The sequence below is a fragment of the Borostomias antarcticus genome (assembly GCF_949987555.1).
Source record: "Borostomias antarcticus genome assembly, chromosome: 6".
In the NCBI taxonomy this organism is placed as follows: Eukaryota; Metazoa; Chordata; class Actinopteri; order Stomiiformes; family Stomiidae; genus Borostomias; species Borostomias antarcticus.
The window spans coordinates 5,492,079-5,509,174 of NC_140239.1; the positions used below are offsets into that span (position 1 = coordinate 5,492,079).

A 17,096-nucleotide genomic window follows, 5' to 3' on the forward strand; every position below is an offset into this window, starting at 1 on the left:
AGAAGTGATGTGTCTAAACAAGCAAAACACCACTTCCCCTCTAACTAGTGACAGCAAATAAAAAGTCCAAACTCCAGAAATAGCCCATTGTACTGAACAACATCCTCTTATTTAGAGCACACAGTAATGTGGGTTAGAATTTTTGGTTCACTTTCCCAAACCGCACACACGCACGCACCTTTATCAGATCCTACATTCATATGACTTAACATAGTTTCTGAACTTCAAAACAAGGCTAATTCCTCTTTATTTTGAGAGAATACAGGAAACAGGTAGGCTCACCAAAGGCAGACGTGAACTAACTCTCCATAAACCTTTGACTCGTCAATCAATAAACTCCATTGATTCAAATAATCAATATGCCAATCAAATGCATGTGTTCAATGATAGGCACAAACATAGACTACACACACATAACTTGAGAACTGGTTCTTCTTCCTTAGCGAGAGGCAGCTTGATGTACAAGTACACCCCCTGGACATGACGCTAGTATGTCACAGAGACTCACCCCCAAGCCAACCCTTGATGCTGAGCGCCAAGCAAGGAGGCATCGGGTACCATATTTTTTAATAGTCTTTGGTATGACTCGGCCAGGGATCGAACTCATGACCTCCCAGTCTCAGGGTGGACACTCTAACCACAAGGCCACTGAGCTGGTATCTTCTGAGCTGGTATACACACACATATACTTTGGGAAGTAGTTTTCAGTCTCAGTTCATGGATAGAGGAAGCAGCGTCTCCTCAATATATTGTAACTGACAATTATTGTAGACATCGAATAGAATTTTGCTAATGCCTTAGCTTTTGGCTTGGGCATTATTGCCATCTGCAAGCCCCTCATGCCTAGTCTGTGGACATTACCTATATAGGCTTCCAAATACAAACACCAGCAATTTACATTTGTACCCTTTAAGATGTATAATAGCAATTGGTATCCCCCCTCCCACACACACACACACACACACTTTGTTTTTTGTTCACTCCAACATCCTGTTCTGCTTTTCTAGAGGATGTAACCCTAAACATAGGCTGTTCACGTGATTGAAACTTCACCATTACTACCCAACTCCATCAAAGCAAACAAGCCAGTTCTCGTCCAACTCGTGACAAGGGCCAAGACATAACAGGAACTTCATATAAGCTCATATAAGCCCTCACAGAGCTTCTCCTCATTCTTCTCCTCTGACACAGCCATGGCTCTGAGAGAAGTCACCCTGCTGATGCTCTCTCTCCTCCATACCTGCTGCCCTCTCCCTCTCACCCGTCCAGACAATGGGCTCAACAAGTGCCGCTCCACCTCCAATCCGGTCACAGCCCTGGGGGTGCTGCCAGGAGGAGGCTGGGACAACCTGAGGAACCTGGACATGGGTCGGGTCATGAACCTCAGCTTCTCCCAGTGCCAGACCACGGAGGACGGAGTCTACCTCATCCCAGACGAGGTGTTCGTCATCCCCCAGAAGGTTACAGGAGTGGAGACCAACTCTGAGATCATCAGCTCCTGGCTGGAGCAGCGCAGCTGCACATCCTCGTCCATCAACGCGGACGTCTCCTTCTTTAGCGTGCTGAATGCTAAGTTCTCCACTGAGAACCAGAGGGTGAAGACCCACCAGGTCAGAGACATGTCCACCACCACCAGAGTCGAGGTGAGTTTCTCCCCTACTGGTTCCATTCGGCAACAGACTCCACCTACAGTATTACATTAAAAAACGTTACAATGGTAAAACTGAAATGATTGTTTCTGAAGCTGAACACGACTGATGTCTAATTTTGTTTACAATGTACACTGTACACTGCCTGTCTCTGTAGATACCAACAACACCAAGACCTCAGACTTATTTTTAACCCTCTCCTCCCCAGGTGCGTAACTTCCTCTACACTGTGAGGGCTTATCCTGATTTCACCCTGGACTCCCGCTTCGCTGGTCAGGCGGAGGACATTGCTGAAGCCATTGAGAACAACCACACCAGAAAGGCAGCCTACCTTTCTGAGAAGATGGTTCTGGACTACGGCACCCATGTGATAACCAGCGTGGACGCAGGGGCCTCCTTGGTGCAGGAGGACTACCTCCATGCCTCCTATGTATCTGACGGTACGACAAGTGGGTCTTCCATCACGGCATACGCGGGTCTCAACTTCTTTGACAAAGTGAAGTTCGGCATCGGCGGCAAGGATGCGCACGAGACCGCTGAGATGCGCAGCTACCAGGGCAACATCACGTACTCTATCATCCAGAGCCATGGAGGTGAGCCCTTCTACCCCGGCATTACTCTGCAGAAGTGGCAGGAAAGCACCAGAAACAACCTGGTGGCCATCGACCGGTCAGGGCTGCCGCTGCACTACTTTATAAACCACAACACTTTCCCTAACCTACCTGAACCCACCGTCGGTAAGCTGGCGCTGTCGGTGAGCCAGGCCATAAATAGATACTACACCATCAACACCCGCCCTGGCTGTGTCAAAGTAGACTCCAAGAACTTTAACTTCCAGGCCAACGTAGACGACGGCTCCTGTGATGGTCCGGCCACCAACCTCAGTTTCGGAGGTGTGTACCAGACGTGTACCCAACGGACTTCAGATGCAGACCCGTTATGCCAGGCTCTGGCCCAGAAGAACCCAAATACAGGCTCCTTCTCTTGCCCCCCACCCTACCAACCCACCCTGCTACGCTCTGAGGTGACCGATGAGCGCTACAGCCAGTATGAATGCCACAAGTCCTGCTATCACTGTGGGTTTCTTGGGTTATACAGATGCTGCGACAACAACTGCGGAGACAAGTACTACGTCCGCTCTGCTCGCATCGACACCTACTGGTGCTCCACCAATGGGGAGACCCAAGAGAACTCGGGCTATCTCTTTGGGGGGCTCTACAACCCCTCCGTCCAGAATCCTTTAACCAAATCCAAGAGCTGCCCCCCGAACTTCATCCCACTGAAGCTTTTCTCCAATGGCCTGAGGATCTGTGTGAGTGACGACTACGAAACTGGAACAAGGTTCTCTGTTCCCTTTGGTGGTCTGTTCAGCTGCCAGTCTACCAACCCCCTTGCAGGGGGCCAAGCTCACTGCCCTCCCCAGTTCAGCCAACACCTGGCTACTGTCAGTGACGGCTGTCAGATCCTCTACTGTGTCCAGTCTGGTCTGTTCACTGGCGGGGAGCTAAAGCCAGTCTCTCTGCCTCCTTTCACCCGTCCTCCACTGGTCAGTATGACGGCCACCAACACCGTAGCAGTGATGACCGAGGGAAACCGCGTCTGGGTCAAGATCGGACAGACCAAAATGTGGAAGTTGGCCAAACCACGGGAAGCCCAGGATGTGTTCGGTATGTTAGACCCAGAGTCAGACCAGATGTCAGAGGGAGGAAAGTTTGGTGTGGCTGTCGGAGTAATTGGCCTGGTTGTGCTGGTGGTTGTTGGGGTGGTGCTGCTTAGGAGGAGACGGAGGAGGGGGCTGTCAGGGACATGGGGAGCCGGGGGGTACGAGGAATTCCAGAGTGAGGGGCAGAAAGAGAGAATGGAGGAAGGAGAAGTGGAGGTTCAGACGGAGCTTTCCTCTGACACTCAAAGCTCCTCCCAGCCTCTGTTAGCATGAGCCAATGGGGGCATCACGACTTAACAAAAGATTTATGACAGAGAAAGCTTTATAATCAACTAATCTCTAACTTCTCACTTTCTGAGCTCTTGGTGTAGCTTGCACTTGGTTGAGGGAGGTCTTTATGACATAAAAAAAGAAATCACACATCATCACAAAGAGATACATAGACATTTTGCAATAGCTGGATGCATGAAAGGGGCGCCCCAATGAAGCTATTTAAAGCTTGTAGTAGGGGGCCCCAATCTCTCACAAACACAGTGACAGATAGGATATTGTGCAAATATCCATAGATGCGACCATATATAAACAAATATACATACAACAGACATCCAGCATTCTGGATGCATTTGTAGTCATAGGTAATTGAAAAAAGCACTAAATAAGAGAGTAATTAAGATACAGTACAAACAAAACACAGTTGTTTGTTGACTTAGGATCAAGCACCCATAGGATCCACGTTACAATAACAAATCAGGTGCAATTCTGAATGTGAGAAAAATTAATGGATAGAATAACAAATCAAGGAGACAATAATGAAAAGAAAATATCACTTTACCATCCACAATCTCTTGATGTGAACGTCATCAGAAATGAGGTCAACCCCGCAGGCTTGATAGAGGCCTTACGTCTACCATGATCACCACAAATACTGTACATGTTTGAGTATGAATGAAAAGGCTGGGGGAGAATCCACTGTATAATCTTTCATAACAACTTATCTTGATTTTTTGTATTATTCTGACAACTAATAACTGAAAATGAAAAGTCAAGAGTATACGAATAAAGTCATTTCTTCTGGAAGTTAAATTGCACTTAATACTTTTTGATTTGAACTTGCTACAATTATGGAACTGAAATGTCTAATTGGGATATTTTCATACGATGCATATTGATTAATTCTCTTGAAACCTCTGGTCTAACATGAGTGGATAGTTGAAAGCATTCAACAGCTGACACTAATCTAGTTATACCAGATCAGTGACCAGAGATGCTGCATAACAATGCTATCGCTGTACTGTATATCATAGTCATTGTATGAGTATGGTGTAGCCTTCAGTAAATCACAATAGATGGAATAGTTATTAGCATATTAGTCGTTTTGATAATTTCTACCTGATGAATCTTTTATCGTTTGCTAAATAAAGTGTGTTATTGTATTTTTATGTTTTTCCAATTCATTTTCAATTTCAACTTAAAACAGTTGAGTTTCAATAAGCCATTTTTAGAGCACCCATTTTTACATGGCGGAGTTAAGACAGGTGTGATTAATAACATTAATTATGGCTCTGTTCCATTTAGGATATTGATATTGTGCATGCTGTCTCACTGGAATGGCCGTGGTACTAAATAGTATGGGGCCATACTTAGTAATTTTTGATCAATTACACCTGTGTTTACTCTAATTTGACATGGCTGCTGTAAAATGTTGTAGTAGGCTATAGATTTTCAGTAAGATTTTTATTCAGGCATAAATTGAGGTCAACAGCAAGGTTTCTGTATGGTTATTAGCCCACAAACAGACACTGACACTCAATCTGTAAAAATGAATGATAAAATGCCAGTGCAGTATATAATTAGTTTGCTGGGTGCAGTATATAATTAGTTAGCTGAGTGCAGTATATAATTAGTTAGCTGAGTGCAGTATATAATCAGCAAGACAAAAGAACAAAGTCTTACACCCAAATCCTTGAATGTCTTGTCATATCCGCCCCCAAATCTCCCAATCGTTTCTTAAGATATGAAACTGAAACCTCATCAAAACCACTCAACATCATTAAAGCAAATAAGCCTGTTGCCATCCATCTTGTGACATGGGCCAGAACATGAGATTGACATCCTACACAATAAAGAGCAAATCTCTGTCCATCCAAATTCTCTGTCCGTGCGGCGGGCCTGATACAAACACTGAGCTATTACCTTGGGCCAGTGTTCTAGGTACTCTATAATTATTTTGCCGTTGCCTAAGATTAGTGTCCACCCTGTACGTTACACCGTCACCTCACAGCAAGAAGGTCCTGTATTCAATTCCTACACGGGATATCTCCCTTTCTGTGTGGAGTTTGCATGTTCTCCCTCTGCTCACTTGGATTCCCTTCACGTAGAACCCCAATATGGAGAACATTCAGAAGAACAGATCTCTCTCCTGTCCGTCCCTGGCCAGGATTGGACAGAGCACTTGGCTCATTTGGGCTCATTCATAATTGCAGAGAGGATGAACGTTGCTCTGGAAAGTCAGAGGAAAGCCAAGGACCTGTGACTATAGTAAAGATGTGAAAAGGAGAGACATTGACACTGACCTTGAAGCACCTAGAACTTGGAAGGAGTTGCTAGTGTAGCTTCATCCAGTTCAAGTTCAACCAACTCCGTCCTCAGCTTTGTAGAGGCTACGCCTGAGCATTAACACCGCAGACTGTTGCCACCTAGTGGACAGTCTTAGGAGTAGCATCTCATTCACTCAATATCAAATACCAAACAGGCCATATATGTAGCAGGATATGCCAAAAAGAACTCAAATGAAAGGGAAATTGAGTACAATTATACCTTATACAAGTATACCTTTATGTGGCTCTTATAGTGAAATTATCTTGTCAACATCAGAATCCCACATGGGAGGTATCATCCCAAGCAGGTACCATAAGACCAAAGAGGACTCCACCAAAGTCCAAAGGGAAATTAAGGCTTCTCAAGACACAAGCATGGGTACTCATTACACTATGGGAAGCTGCCTAGAGAGAGGAAGAGAGAGAGAGAGACAGACAGACAGAGAGACAGCGAGAGAGAGAGAGAGAGAGAGAGAGACAGACAGACAGGAGAGTCTGATTTGAATTATGTTGGAGCCAGTGGGAGCTGAGCTCCCATGAAAGCAGTAAAATCATCTGTGGGGGTCGCTAAATATTACCCAGCAAATACCCATCACAAATCATGTACTCCATGTAACTCAATGTAATGTATTATTTACGTTAACTAGATAAAAAGGCTAAAAGAAACATATTTTCTAAAGATATAAAGCAAGTGCTTTTCACCAGCTGTTTGTAATCAGATCAGTGATTTCTCAAAGGGAGAAAGGAAGGGATGCATTTCAGGAGCATTATTCATGTTTTGACAGAGAGCTCAGAGAATTATACTTCTGATATGCTAGCTGCATGACAATGCTATCTTTGTATTGTATATCATAGTCATTGTAAGATTACTGTAGGTTGTGTAACGTTCAGTAAACGACAAGATAAAATACAAGTCACCACAGCAGACCTTTTTCATCTTTTATCTAATAATTACTGTATAGTTTGCTAAATAAAATCTGTGTCAAGAAACCTGACTGCTCCTTTTGTTCATGCACTATCTCTCCAAACCATGACCAATAAACAAATCCCTTTAGTTCCCGAAAGCCATTAATAGACAATGAAGAAGCTGACAGCAGGGCTTAGGATTGGTTATCAGCAGACAGACAGACTAAGTCACACACAGACAGACACACACAGACAGACACACACAGACAGACACACACACACACACACCCACCCAACCATGTACAGACACGCACATAAACGCACACGCTTGCATACCATTTCCCGAAAGAGGCATCAGAGTGCCCATGTGTATTTGAGTGTCTTGCGAGAGGACCCCCCCCCCCCCCCCGCTCACACACACACACACACACACACACACACAAAGCCGTAGATTCATACAGCTGGATTGTTTAAATCAAAACAAACCCACTCAGCTGAGAAAATCTGTCTGACCTCAGGAAGACAGGGGTCTGAGGCAGGGAAACTCCCTTTTTCCTCTCTCCGTCTTTCTCCCACTCACTCTCTCCCTCTGTGCACTCCATCTCTGCCCTTGTTCCTCTCTCTCTCTCTCTCTCTCTCTCTCTCTATGCCTTTCTTTGTCATCCTCTTTCTCCCACTCAGTGGACTGTGCTTGGATCCCGACACAGCGAGGCAGCAAGCTTTCTTTGCCGCTCCACCCTTCCTAGCAGGAGTGAGAGATTTAGTCTGTTCATAGTCTCCTGTGAACATCAAGAGGGTGAGGCACACACACACACACACACACACACACACACACACACAGACAATCTGTCAGCCGCTCTATTCAAGGAAGGCATTTCTATAACAGGAGACGAGTCTACCAGAGCTGAGGCTGGAGATCTGACCCACTGACTGTCCAGCCTGGGAGACCGGGATCAGAGAGAGAGACCGAGAGAAGCACCCGGCCTGTGGGATAGAAGGTAGGCTACCATGGGAGACGGAGAGAGAGAGAGAGAGAGACAGAGAGAGAGAGAGAGAGTGAGAGAGAGAGAGTTGGTAAGCTTGTCCTACAGCGAGTGTGTTGATCTTGATCTTGGAAGCTAGTGTGCATGTTTCTATTGTGTGTGTCTCCACTGACACGACAGCTGCAGGGCCTGTGGTGAGATGTTATTGTGCCCTCCACTTAGCCTTGGAGGAGAGAGATGGGATTAGTGGCATGTGTCCTCATTTATGGGACAAAACACACAATACAGCAAGGCAAGGCAAGTTTATTTGTATAGCACATTTCAGAAACAAGGCAATTCAAAGTGCTTTACATGAGTCATTAAAAGCATCAAGACAAAGTGCAAGAAACACATAAAAGGTCATATAAAACGAAATGCAAAAAAAGGAAATTTAAAACAAAATGCAGGAAAAATAAAATACAGGAATTAACGTTACAGTGCAGTGTACGAATGAATAATTATTTGATTTAATAAAAAGCAGCGGCAAAAAGAAAAGTCTTCAGTCTTGACTTAAAAGAACTGAGAGTTGCAGCAGACCTGCAGTTTTCTGGAAGTTTGTTCCAGATATGTGGAGCATAAAAATTGAACGCTGCTTCTCCATGTTTTGTTTTAACTCTGGGGACAGAAAGCAGAGGCCTGTGCCAGACTACCTGAAAGGACAGATCGGAAATATATTTTGGCGCTAAACCATTAGGGCCAAAATGAGCAGGACATCTACCACTGCATCCTTTCAGTGATTGATCTGTGGTATACAGTCTTCATTTCATTTTCTGAAATTTGAATCAGTATAGATTATACACAATTAACACTCTGAATTATAGATTACTCACAGGAACAACAATGCATGAATTATATTGTTCAAATGCTCGTCCTTAGATCCTATGTTTTTAAAGCCTAAAATTATATCTCAACAGTTTCCGAATCTCAATTAAAAAGGTGCATACATTTCATCAGCAGCACACGAACACATGATTTTATTTTTCCATTTAACCTTGATTTACCCAGGGAAGTCACATTGTTGTGGGGTTGTTATTATAGCCGATCTCCCTGCTGGGGTCAGACAACACCGAACATTCCAGCTGGAACCATGGCCTCCCGGGGATTCCGATTCTGCAGAGTCTTCCTGTTTACCTTGACTCTGCCAATCGTGGTGCAGCTGGGCGTGGCCGGAGCCTGCAGAGTGGGGACAGGGGCGGAGTGTGAGAAGGCTCCCTTCATACCGGGACACAATCTGGCGGGGGAGGGGTTCGACATTGTCCGGATGACACGCACTGGCGCCTACGTCATCAACATGAAGACCCACCTGAGTGATAACCACACCTGTACGCTGTGTCAGAACCGCTTCCAGGGAGGGCAGGTAGGTGATTAGGATTATGGTTTTGAAGCAACTGTGAAGAGTAAAACAAGCTGTTGGATCAAATAATACCCCAAGGTAGCAAGGAAAGTAAGATCTCTATCTCACTACCAATCCAGTAGATCCAGGAAATGATTCAAACTTGACACCGGCACTGAGATTGTATCTTGTCTGTGTCCAGGTAATAGAAGTACAGTAATAGTAGTAGCAGTAGTATTTTATTGATCCCCGGTGGGGGGAAGGGGGGGGGGGGATTTGTACAAATAAATAAATGAACGATTAAAGTAATGAATGAATGATTAAAGGAAAGAGAGTAAAAAATGCCAGCTTGTATTTTGGGTGAACTATCCCTTTATGCTGCAGGTCCAGAAGCTTCCGTATGCTGTGCTGGACTGGCGCCCTTTCAGCCGCTGCAGTAAGCAACTGTCTAGCGCCTTGCACCACTCAGTGGACTCCCTGTTGCGCAGCTCCTCCTCATTGGTCAGCAACAACTGGGGGGCGGGGCTGAACCTGGACACATACGGCAAGGCAGTGCTGGGGGGCAGCCGCTCCGACATGGCCAAGTTTGCACGCTCGCAGCACAGCGTGGACAAGGCCACCTTCGCTCTTCACGAGATCAGCTGTACTTTCTACAGGTATATGCATAGACGGATTATGAAATGATGGGCCCCCACGTAAAGCCCCCCCCCCACACCAATTTATTTTATCGCTTTTTTGAATTTGCCCAATGAGACGGCATCCAAATCCAATTTGAAGATAATTAGAGAAATCTCACAATAAAAGCAGCTTTACCCAGCTCAGTTTTGACTCGAGGGACCTAGTGGGGAGGACTTGCTTTTTGGATTTCTCAACTATGGGCCCAAAACAGTTGAAGGCCCCATATTGCATAGAGTAGGGGAGAACCGGGTCAAAAGTCGCGCGGGACCAAAGTCGCGTTGCCATTTTCTCCAGAATGACTGGACCTGCAATCACGTGGTTAAACATGCCTGCGCATATTACCGTGTACGAGCTCCGTTCAAATTTTGGGCGCGATCGCAGCATATTTGACGGAGAGAACGACGGAAAACCACTTTTGCCCCATATAAGTAAAATAATGGTCTCATAAGCATTTTTCGATTGTAAAATTGTGTTCGCTTGTATTAGTTTGCAAACATATGCACTTTTCTTAGCACATCTGCTGGCTACATGATAGCATAGGTTTCAAGTTTCGTGCGATCAAGTCGTGCCTGCAAGCCAGGGAGAAATGACAGGAGACCGTGGCGGGACAGAAGTCGCGTTCTGATGGCTTAGAACCAGAGGGGTGCGCGAGTGACATTTGGGCAGAATGAACAGGTCAAATGAAAGCTCTCTTAATGATCTTTCTAATGCTATTGACCAACTTTGTATGCAGATTATCACTTACCTATAGCCTAAATATTGTGGAGAAGCAGACGCAACTTGATGTGATAAATTGACATTTCACTTCGAGCGAACGCACTGGCAACTGACTGGTAAGGGTCTCCGCGCGCACCTGGATAAGTGAGGTCAACTAGGGGTGGTCTTTCCTGAAAGGATGATAGCTGCTAGGCTGTTAAATTCCTGGAAGAAAGACAGCTCATAGGCTGTTATATTCAAGTGGAAACGAGACAAGGAAATGACTAGTGCAGACTAACCATTCGTCTAATAAATTAATTTCCTGCCGATAGGCTATCCTATCGCCAAACATTGCTGTTAACCCCGCATTATTTCTATGGATTTTGAACCTATAACATTGATTACTTTGATACAAACATGATATTATGTCTAATAATACATTCGTTTAAAGTAAAGAGAATTACATGCCCAAAAAACAGAGATAGGACACATTTTGCAGCCGTGCGACGTTTGCCCCTCTCCTATGAGACTTCTGTCCCGCTCGGCAGGGACAAATGTCGCATTGCACTCGGTCCGTTCTCGCCCTATTTATGTTAAGCTCTTATATCCTAGCACGAAAATTACAGTTGATAATAGTGAAGGACATGTGCAAGTTGTGTGTCATAACATGTGGAATCTCTATCTCTATTAATTTCGGAGTAAATGGAATCAAACCAAAAAGTGCGACTTTTGACCCGGTTCTCCCCTACTCAGCCCCTCTCAAGTACTACAGATAAACACACATTAAGATAGTTTCTTTCTTGTGACTTGTTATTGACATGAATGACTAAGCCCTTTGACTATGCCACAAGAAAGTGCCCCCTGAGCTCTTGGGCCCCTTGGCTAGGGCCCAGTAGGCCCGTTCAGTAATATGTCTTTGGGTATATGTATGATAAGATTAGAAAGATAGATGAAACCTCTTCGACAGATAGCACAGTATAGATGATAGACCTACTGTAAAATCTGAAGCAGATCACTGCAGGTGGTACAGGGCTACTAACTCTAACATTACAGATGCAGCAGCCAACAATATAAGAGACAGCTATAAACAGGTGTAGACTCTGTGTTTTGTCTTGCCCTTGGGCACCCAGCATCTGCACTGAATAATTCAAGACACATTCTGTAACACATTGCGTAAGACAACGGCCCAGAGGTAATATTTTGGCTGACAGATTGTCCTCTCAGTTATAGGCTGGCAGACCACCCTCAGCTCAGCGCTGAGTTCTCCAAGCACCTCAGGAGGCTTCCCCAGGGCTACGATGTCCAGAGCAAAGCCCTCTACCGCAGGCTCATAGACACCTACGGTACCCACTACATCCACCAGGTAAGTACATACACACAGACACACACACACACACACACACACACACACACACACACACACACTGGAATAATCTAATCCAGGATGTGAATGTATCTGGTTTCCTTCAAAAAGGCCTTCCAATGTTTTCTTTTTGGGGGTTGTGGTTGTATTACCCAACCACCTTCTCTCAGGTGCAGTTGGGGGGTAAGGTGAGGCGTGTCACGGCCTTCCGCACCTGCCTGGCGACCCTGAAGGGCTTCTCCGAATCAGAGATCAAGCGCTGCCTAAACGTAGAGCTGCGCGTGGCGTTGGGCTTCCTTCCAGCCAACATCTCTTTCTCCAACAAGTGTGAAGACCTGTTGAAGGGCAACATGAGCACGGGCTTCTACCAGGGCTTCATGACCCACAAGATCGAGGTCCAGGGAGGGGAACGCAACTTCCCCGACATCCTCTACCACCAGGACCAGGTGGATCCATCCGAGGCCTACAGGACCTGGATGAGTAGCCTCCCCGCCAACCCAGAGGTGGTCTCCTACGGCATCTTCCCTCTACATCAGCTGGTGGACGACCCGAAGGTCAGCGGCAATCTGCGCACCACCATCAGTCAGTACATCCAGGAGAACCAGCTGTCCGGGGACCAGGGGGGGCAGAGGACCTGCCACACAACCCCGAACCTGGACCACCACTGCTGCCCGCTGAGGGCCGGCCGGGGGTACCTGAGGCTGGAGATCCAGCGGGCGGCCGGACTGAGGGCAGACTCGTTCACCAAGACGGACGCCTACATAAAGATCTGGTACTATGACCAGTACGAGGAGACGGCCACCGTCATGGACGACAACGACCCGGTGTGGAACACCACCTACGGGTTCGGCTCCGTGGAGCTAGGCCACCAGCTGATCCTGGAGGTGTGGGACAGGGATGTGCTGTACAATGACCTGGCGGGCAGGTGTGTCGTCTTCCCCGAGAGGGGGACCCACTCTCACAGCTGCCAGCTCAAGAGCGGGGTGCTGTACTTCGCCTACCGCATCAGCTGTGACTCCCACCTGACTGGCTACAGGTGCGGCCGATACACCCCCAGTGCTGCCGAGTAGCAGAACGTTATCCAGCGTGTGGAGAGTGTTCATTGTGTTGAGGTCTTTGATAGCTCTTAATAAAATATCCAAAAGGTTAGAAAGGAATTTGATTGTTCCATAACCAGACCATGTGGTATGAAACTCCAGCTCAGTTCTAAAACTGGAGTTTTCATGATTGTGTGGTATGTAAAATCTTATGAAGACATTTATGAACTCATAGCTACATTCTATGAGTCTCATGTAAGTTGTTGTGCAGCGTCTGAATATGGGATAAAAGACTGCTTGTTCAGTTTCTAACTCTGACTTCCATAGCGTCTTCACTACAAGCCCCACTGTATGTTTTCCTATGTAAATGCATGAGCTATTATGTAATATTTCATGAAAAAGTTGGTCTATAGTTCAATTGGTGTTACTATATTAGATGTAGACATTGCTCTGACATTGGACTTAGTACTGAATGATTACTTTTCCATTTTATTTTATTTTTACCTGATCCTGACCAAAACATTTCTACAACATGCGTCACTATCAGAGCTTTTCTGTGGAGAAAAAGATACCATGTAAAGGTGAAATAGACCTGGTCTAAACCCCCGAATGTACAAGGTAGCAGTGAGAGAGTTAAACTGTACAGTACTTCATACGCCTAGTTTGATTATGCTTCTTGTATGCTTGTATTCTTCCTGCTGCAACATTGTAATTTCCCCTTGTGGGGCAATAAAGTACCTTCTACATACCTATGTTATTCCCACCATAAGGTGGTGATATCATACTGTCAGTACATCACAAGTCACATACTACACTAAGCGCTAAGAGTGCATTCCTGTGACCTTGGAAATGGAGCAATTTCCACAAGTTTCACAGTTGTTCTCCAACCTGTCACCTGTTTGGATGTAAATTCCTATTGGGTACAGATATCTGGCAATCATACTAAAAAAGCTAAAAAGGGTATTCATGGTCATATTATGGATTAGTGCAAAGTGCCCGTTGAAAATGCACTTGCCATGACATACTGTTGTTGTTCCAGGGTCATCCCTATGTTCCCACAGCCCTATGTTCCTACATTTCTAAGAGTTTTTTTTGTTTGCTTTTTTCAAAATTAGGCCCTATGTTCCCACAGCCTTATTTCCCACATTTCTAAAAGCTTTTTTTCTCCAAAACTAGGCCCTAGGTTCCCACATTTCTAAGTAATCATACTGAAAGGCATGACGCGTGTAGTGTGGGAAGGGGAAGAACGCTTCTCATGTTGACCACGATCCGACCATAGGTATTGTGACTGTTTGAAAGGCGGTATTGCGACGGTTTGAAAACACAAATGCACAATTACGCAGATACCACTGCACAGATTTTCACGAAATTTGGTGGAGAGGTGTAGCATGGAGTGAGGAAGACCCCTTCAAATTTTGATCAGTTTGGGAGGCCACGCCCCCTCGATGCGGATTGGTCCACAGTGTTTGGACGCCGGGGCCATTGAAATCAGCGTGAGTAGCTTGATGTCGCCACCTACTGGCCTCTACTGGCCGTTGATTGGATAGAACTTGAACATTTGTGTTAAATTTGTGAAATTAGAAAAATTGGCTCCGTCAGTTCCTGGCTATGCCAATGTTCAACGCCCATGCCGTGTCAGATGGATTGATGAACCCATGAGGAGAAAAGAGGCGACACACAGACAGACAGACACACACACACACAGAGACATACTTTTCTCTATTATAAAGTAAGATTACTTAGACATGTGGGAACATAGGGCTGTGGGAACATAGGACTGTGGGAACATAGGGCTGTGGGAACAGAGGACTGTGGGAACATAGGACTGTGGGAACATAGGGCTGTGGGAACATAGACACGCTCCTGTTGTTCTAGGGTTTAAAATGAACATTTCCCACTTGTGGCACTGGTGCTACTAACTATTCCCTATATAGGGTTCACCATGTAGAGAACTACCTAGGGAATGGAGAAAATGTAGGGTACATGCACTGTTCCCTGGAAATCAACTGAATTCGGACACTACAAACAAAACGGCTGACGACCTATATAGTGCACTATATAATGAATAGGGAGCGTATTTGGATCAAAAAGCTTGGGGCGTAATCATCAGGCCTATAATGCTGTTTAAATAATTCACTTATTTCAGTGTTCATTTTGGGTCTTTTCAACCATATGGAAATTTTCTAAAACTAGGACACATTTCCTCATACTTTGCCTCGCGGTGTTTTCAGCTGCTGTGGCTCTAGCAGTCTGTGTCAGTTTCTCTATCAATCCATGGTGTCAAGGCTTCAGCATGCTTCTGTGTTCAATTGACGGCGTAGCCTGTGGGAGCTACGTAAGGCTACGCCGTCAATTTAACGCAGAGCCAGGTGCTCGTCGGTCACGTGGATTGATAATTCCTGCACTTAAAAGGCAGACGAGTCGAGGTCAGACAGCAGGTGTTGCACACACCAGACTGCTCGGAGAGCACAAGGGCTACACAGAACTCGAATGAACTGTCACAGTAAGAATCAGTGGAGTGGAGTTTGTTTGAGACGTGTGGTTTGTAGGATTAGCCGGCAGCCGGGCCGAGCTGGGAGCGGAGTGTGTCGGTATCCTACCCGATTCTACCTTCCTGATTCTAGTCTGATTCTACCTTCAGTTGTTGTATGCCCTACTGCCGTGGTGTCTGAGCCTTTATCAGCATAGTGATACATCCCAGCAAGCCAAATTACGTAATGATGACGTCATGATGATGTCTTTCAGAGACGTCCCGGACTAGGCCAGGACACGTGTGGATTATTTTTTTTAACGTCTTTTCAGGACGTAATCATAACAACTTTTTAATGACCTAAAAAAACGGCCAGTTCAGGTCATTAAAAAGTTGTTATGATGACGTCCTGAAAAAAATCCCCTAATCCAGTCTAGCTAATACATGTTAAAACGGCTTGCCATAGGTACAGCCACACTCCCAACATGCTCTACTCAGTCCGTCAGAGGTGGGTCTTCCACGCCCTCTACTGGATGGAGGGAAATTAGACCCTTCCTCTGTTTGGCCCATTGGCCACCCAGATAACACAGGAAGTGACCTCAGGTGTGTTACGTTTGGAACCTTCATCCCATCTATCCATTCATTCATTCATCCCTGTCCATTCATCCATGGATAAACTACTCTTTTGTCTCTCCTACACAGCAGTGTGTAAGACTCCTAAATTCACTTTTATAGTCACTATGTAAACTCAGATTAGGCCACATTAGCCATGTTTGTTGTAGTCTGTCTTAATATGTTTATTCTAGACAATTTCATGTGGGGGACATTTCCAGTTTTGTTTAGAAATGAGCTGGACACCCAAAACAGGCATGTTTTTCCAGCTTGTGACATTTGATCTGTTTGTGTTATATATGCAATAATGTGGCAGTAACATTTCAGTGTTCCTAGCTGACTGAGAAAGAAAGAAAGAAAGAAAGAAAGAAAGGGGTTCTCGTCTAATACAATAAACAGAAGCAGGACATGATGTGTGAGTGTATTCTTTTTTTGTTATCATGTTTGTATTGCAAGAATGTCATAGACAAAAACAACAATTGGTTGTTAAATGAAAATGAATAAATGAAAGAAAAACACATTCAACAGATAGTGACTAAGCGCTCAGTAAAACGGAGCGCCAGGCAAAAATAGCAATCAAATAAACAACCAAACACTCCCCCTCTCCCCTCTGCGGCTTGCCCCCCCCCCTTCCCTCCCCCCCGGTCTCGGTGTGCAGTACTCTTACTCCTCAGTGTTAGTGTGTTCTGTTACCAAACTGGATCATTGGGTTCCTCATCCTACAGTATGTATGCATGGTGTTGTAATATGTATACAGCTGGACAACAGGAAATGTTCAAGCAGTTGATTACTTAAAGGGGTAGTGTGCTATTTTGGACATTTAGCTCTATTTGAAGTCTGTCTACCATTATCCTGAATGGTTAATGGTAGACAGACCTCAAATAGGGCTTAATGTCCAAAATAGCACACTACCCCTTTAACCCTTGTTGTTTATTCTTTCTTTTCTTTTTTTGTGTGTTGGCTGTAAGCCGACACACCAAGAAGAGGGGATCCTTTTTGTCGCTCCCTTCTTCTTTTCCTGTTGGCGTTGTTGACCTGCAGTTCTGTGTTGCTACCACAAGAGGCAGTGG

General features: G+C 45.3%; 2 protein-coding genes across 2 annotated transcripts; both read left to right on the top strand.

Annotated features, from left to right (window-relative positions):
* Window positions 1–1,193: 1,193 nt before the first annotated feature.
* Window positions 1,194–3,585, top strand: mpeg1.1 (macrophage expressed 1, tandem duplicate 1; the record flags this gene model as incomplete). The annotated part of the gene is made up of 2 exons (XM_084439638.1): window positions 1,194–1,643; window positions 1,858–3,585. The coding sequence occupies 2 exons, from the start codon at window positions 1,194–1,196 to the stop codon at window positions 3,583–3,585; spliced, it is 2,178 nt and encodes a 725-aa protein (XP_084295764.1).
* A 5,339-nt stretch (window positions 3,586–8,924) lies between these two features.
* prf1.5 (perforin 1.5) lies at window positions 8,925–12,977 on the top strand (the record flags this gene model as incomplete). The annotated part of the gene is made up of 4 exons (XM_084439639.1): window positions 8,925–9,194; window positions 9,555–9,826; window positions 11,769–11,907; window positions 12,078–12,977. The coding sequence occupies 4 exons, from the start codon at window positions 8,925–8,927 to the stop codon at window positions 12,975–12,977; spliced, it is 1,581 nt and encodes a 526-aa protein (XP_084295765.1).
* Between the last annotated feature and the right edge of the window lie 4,119 nt (window positions 12,978–17,096).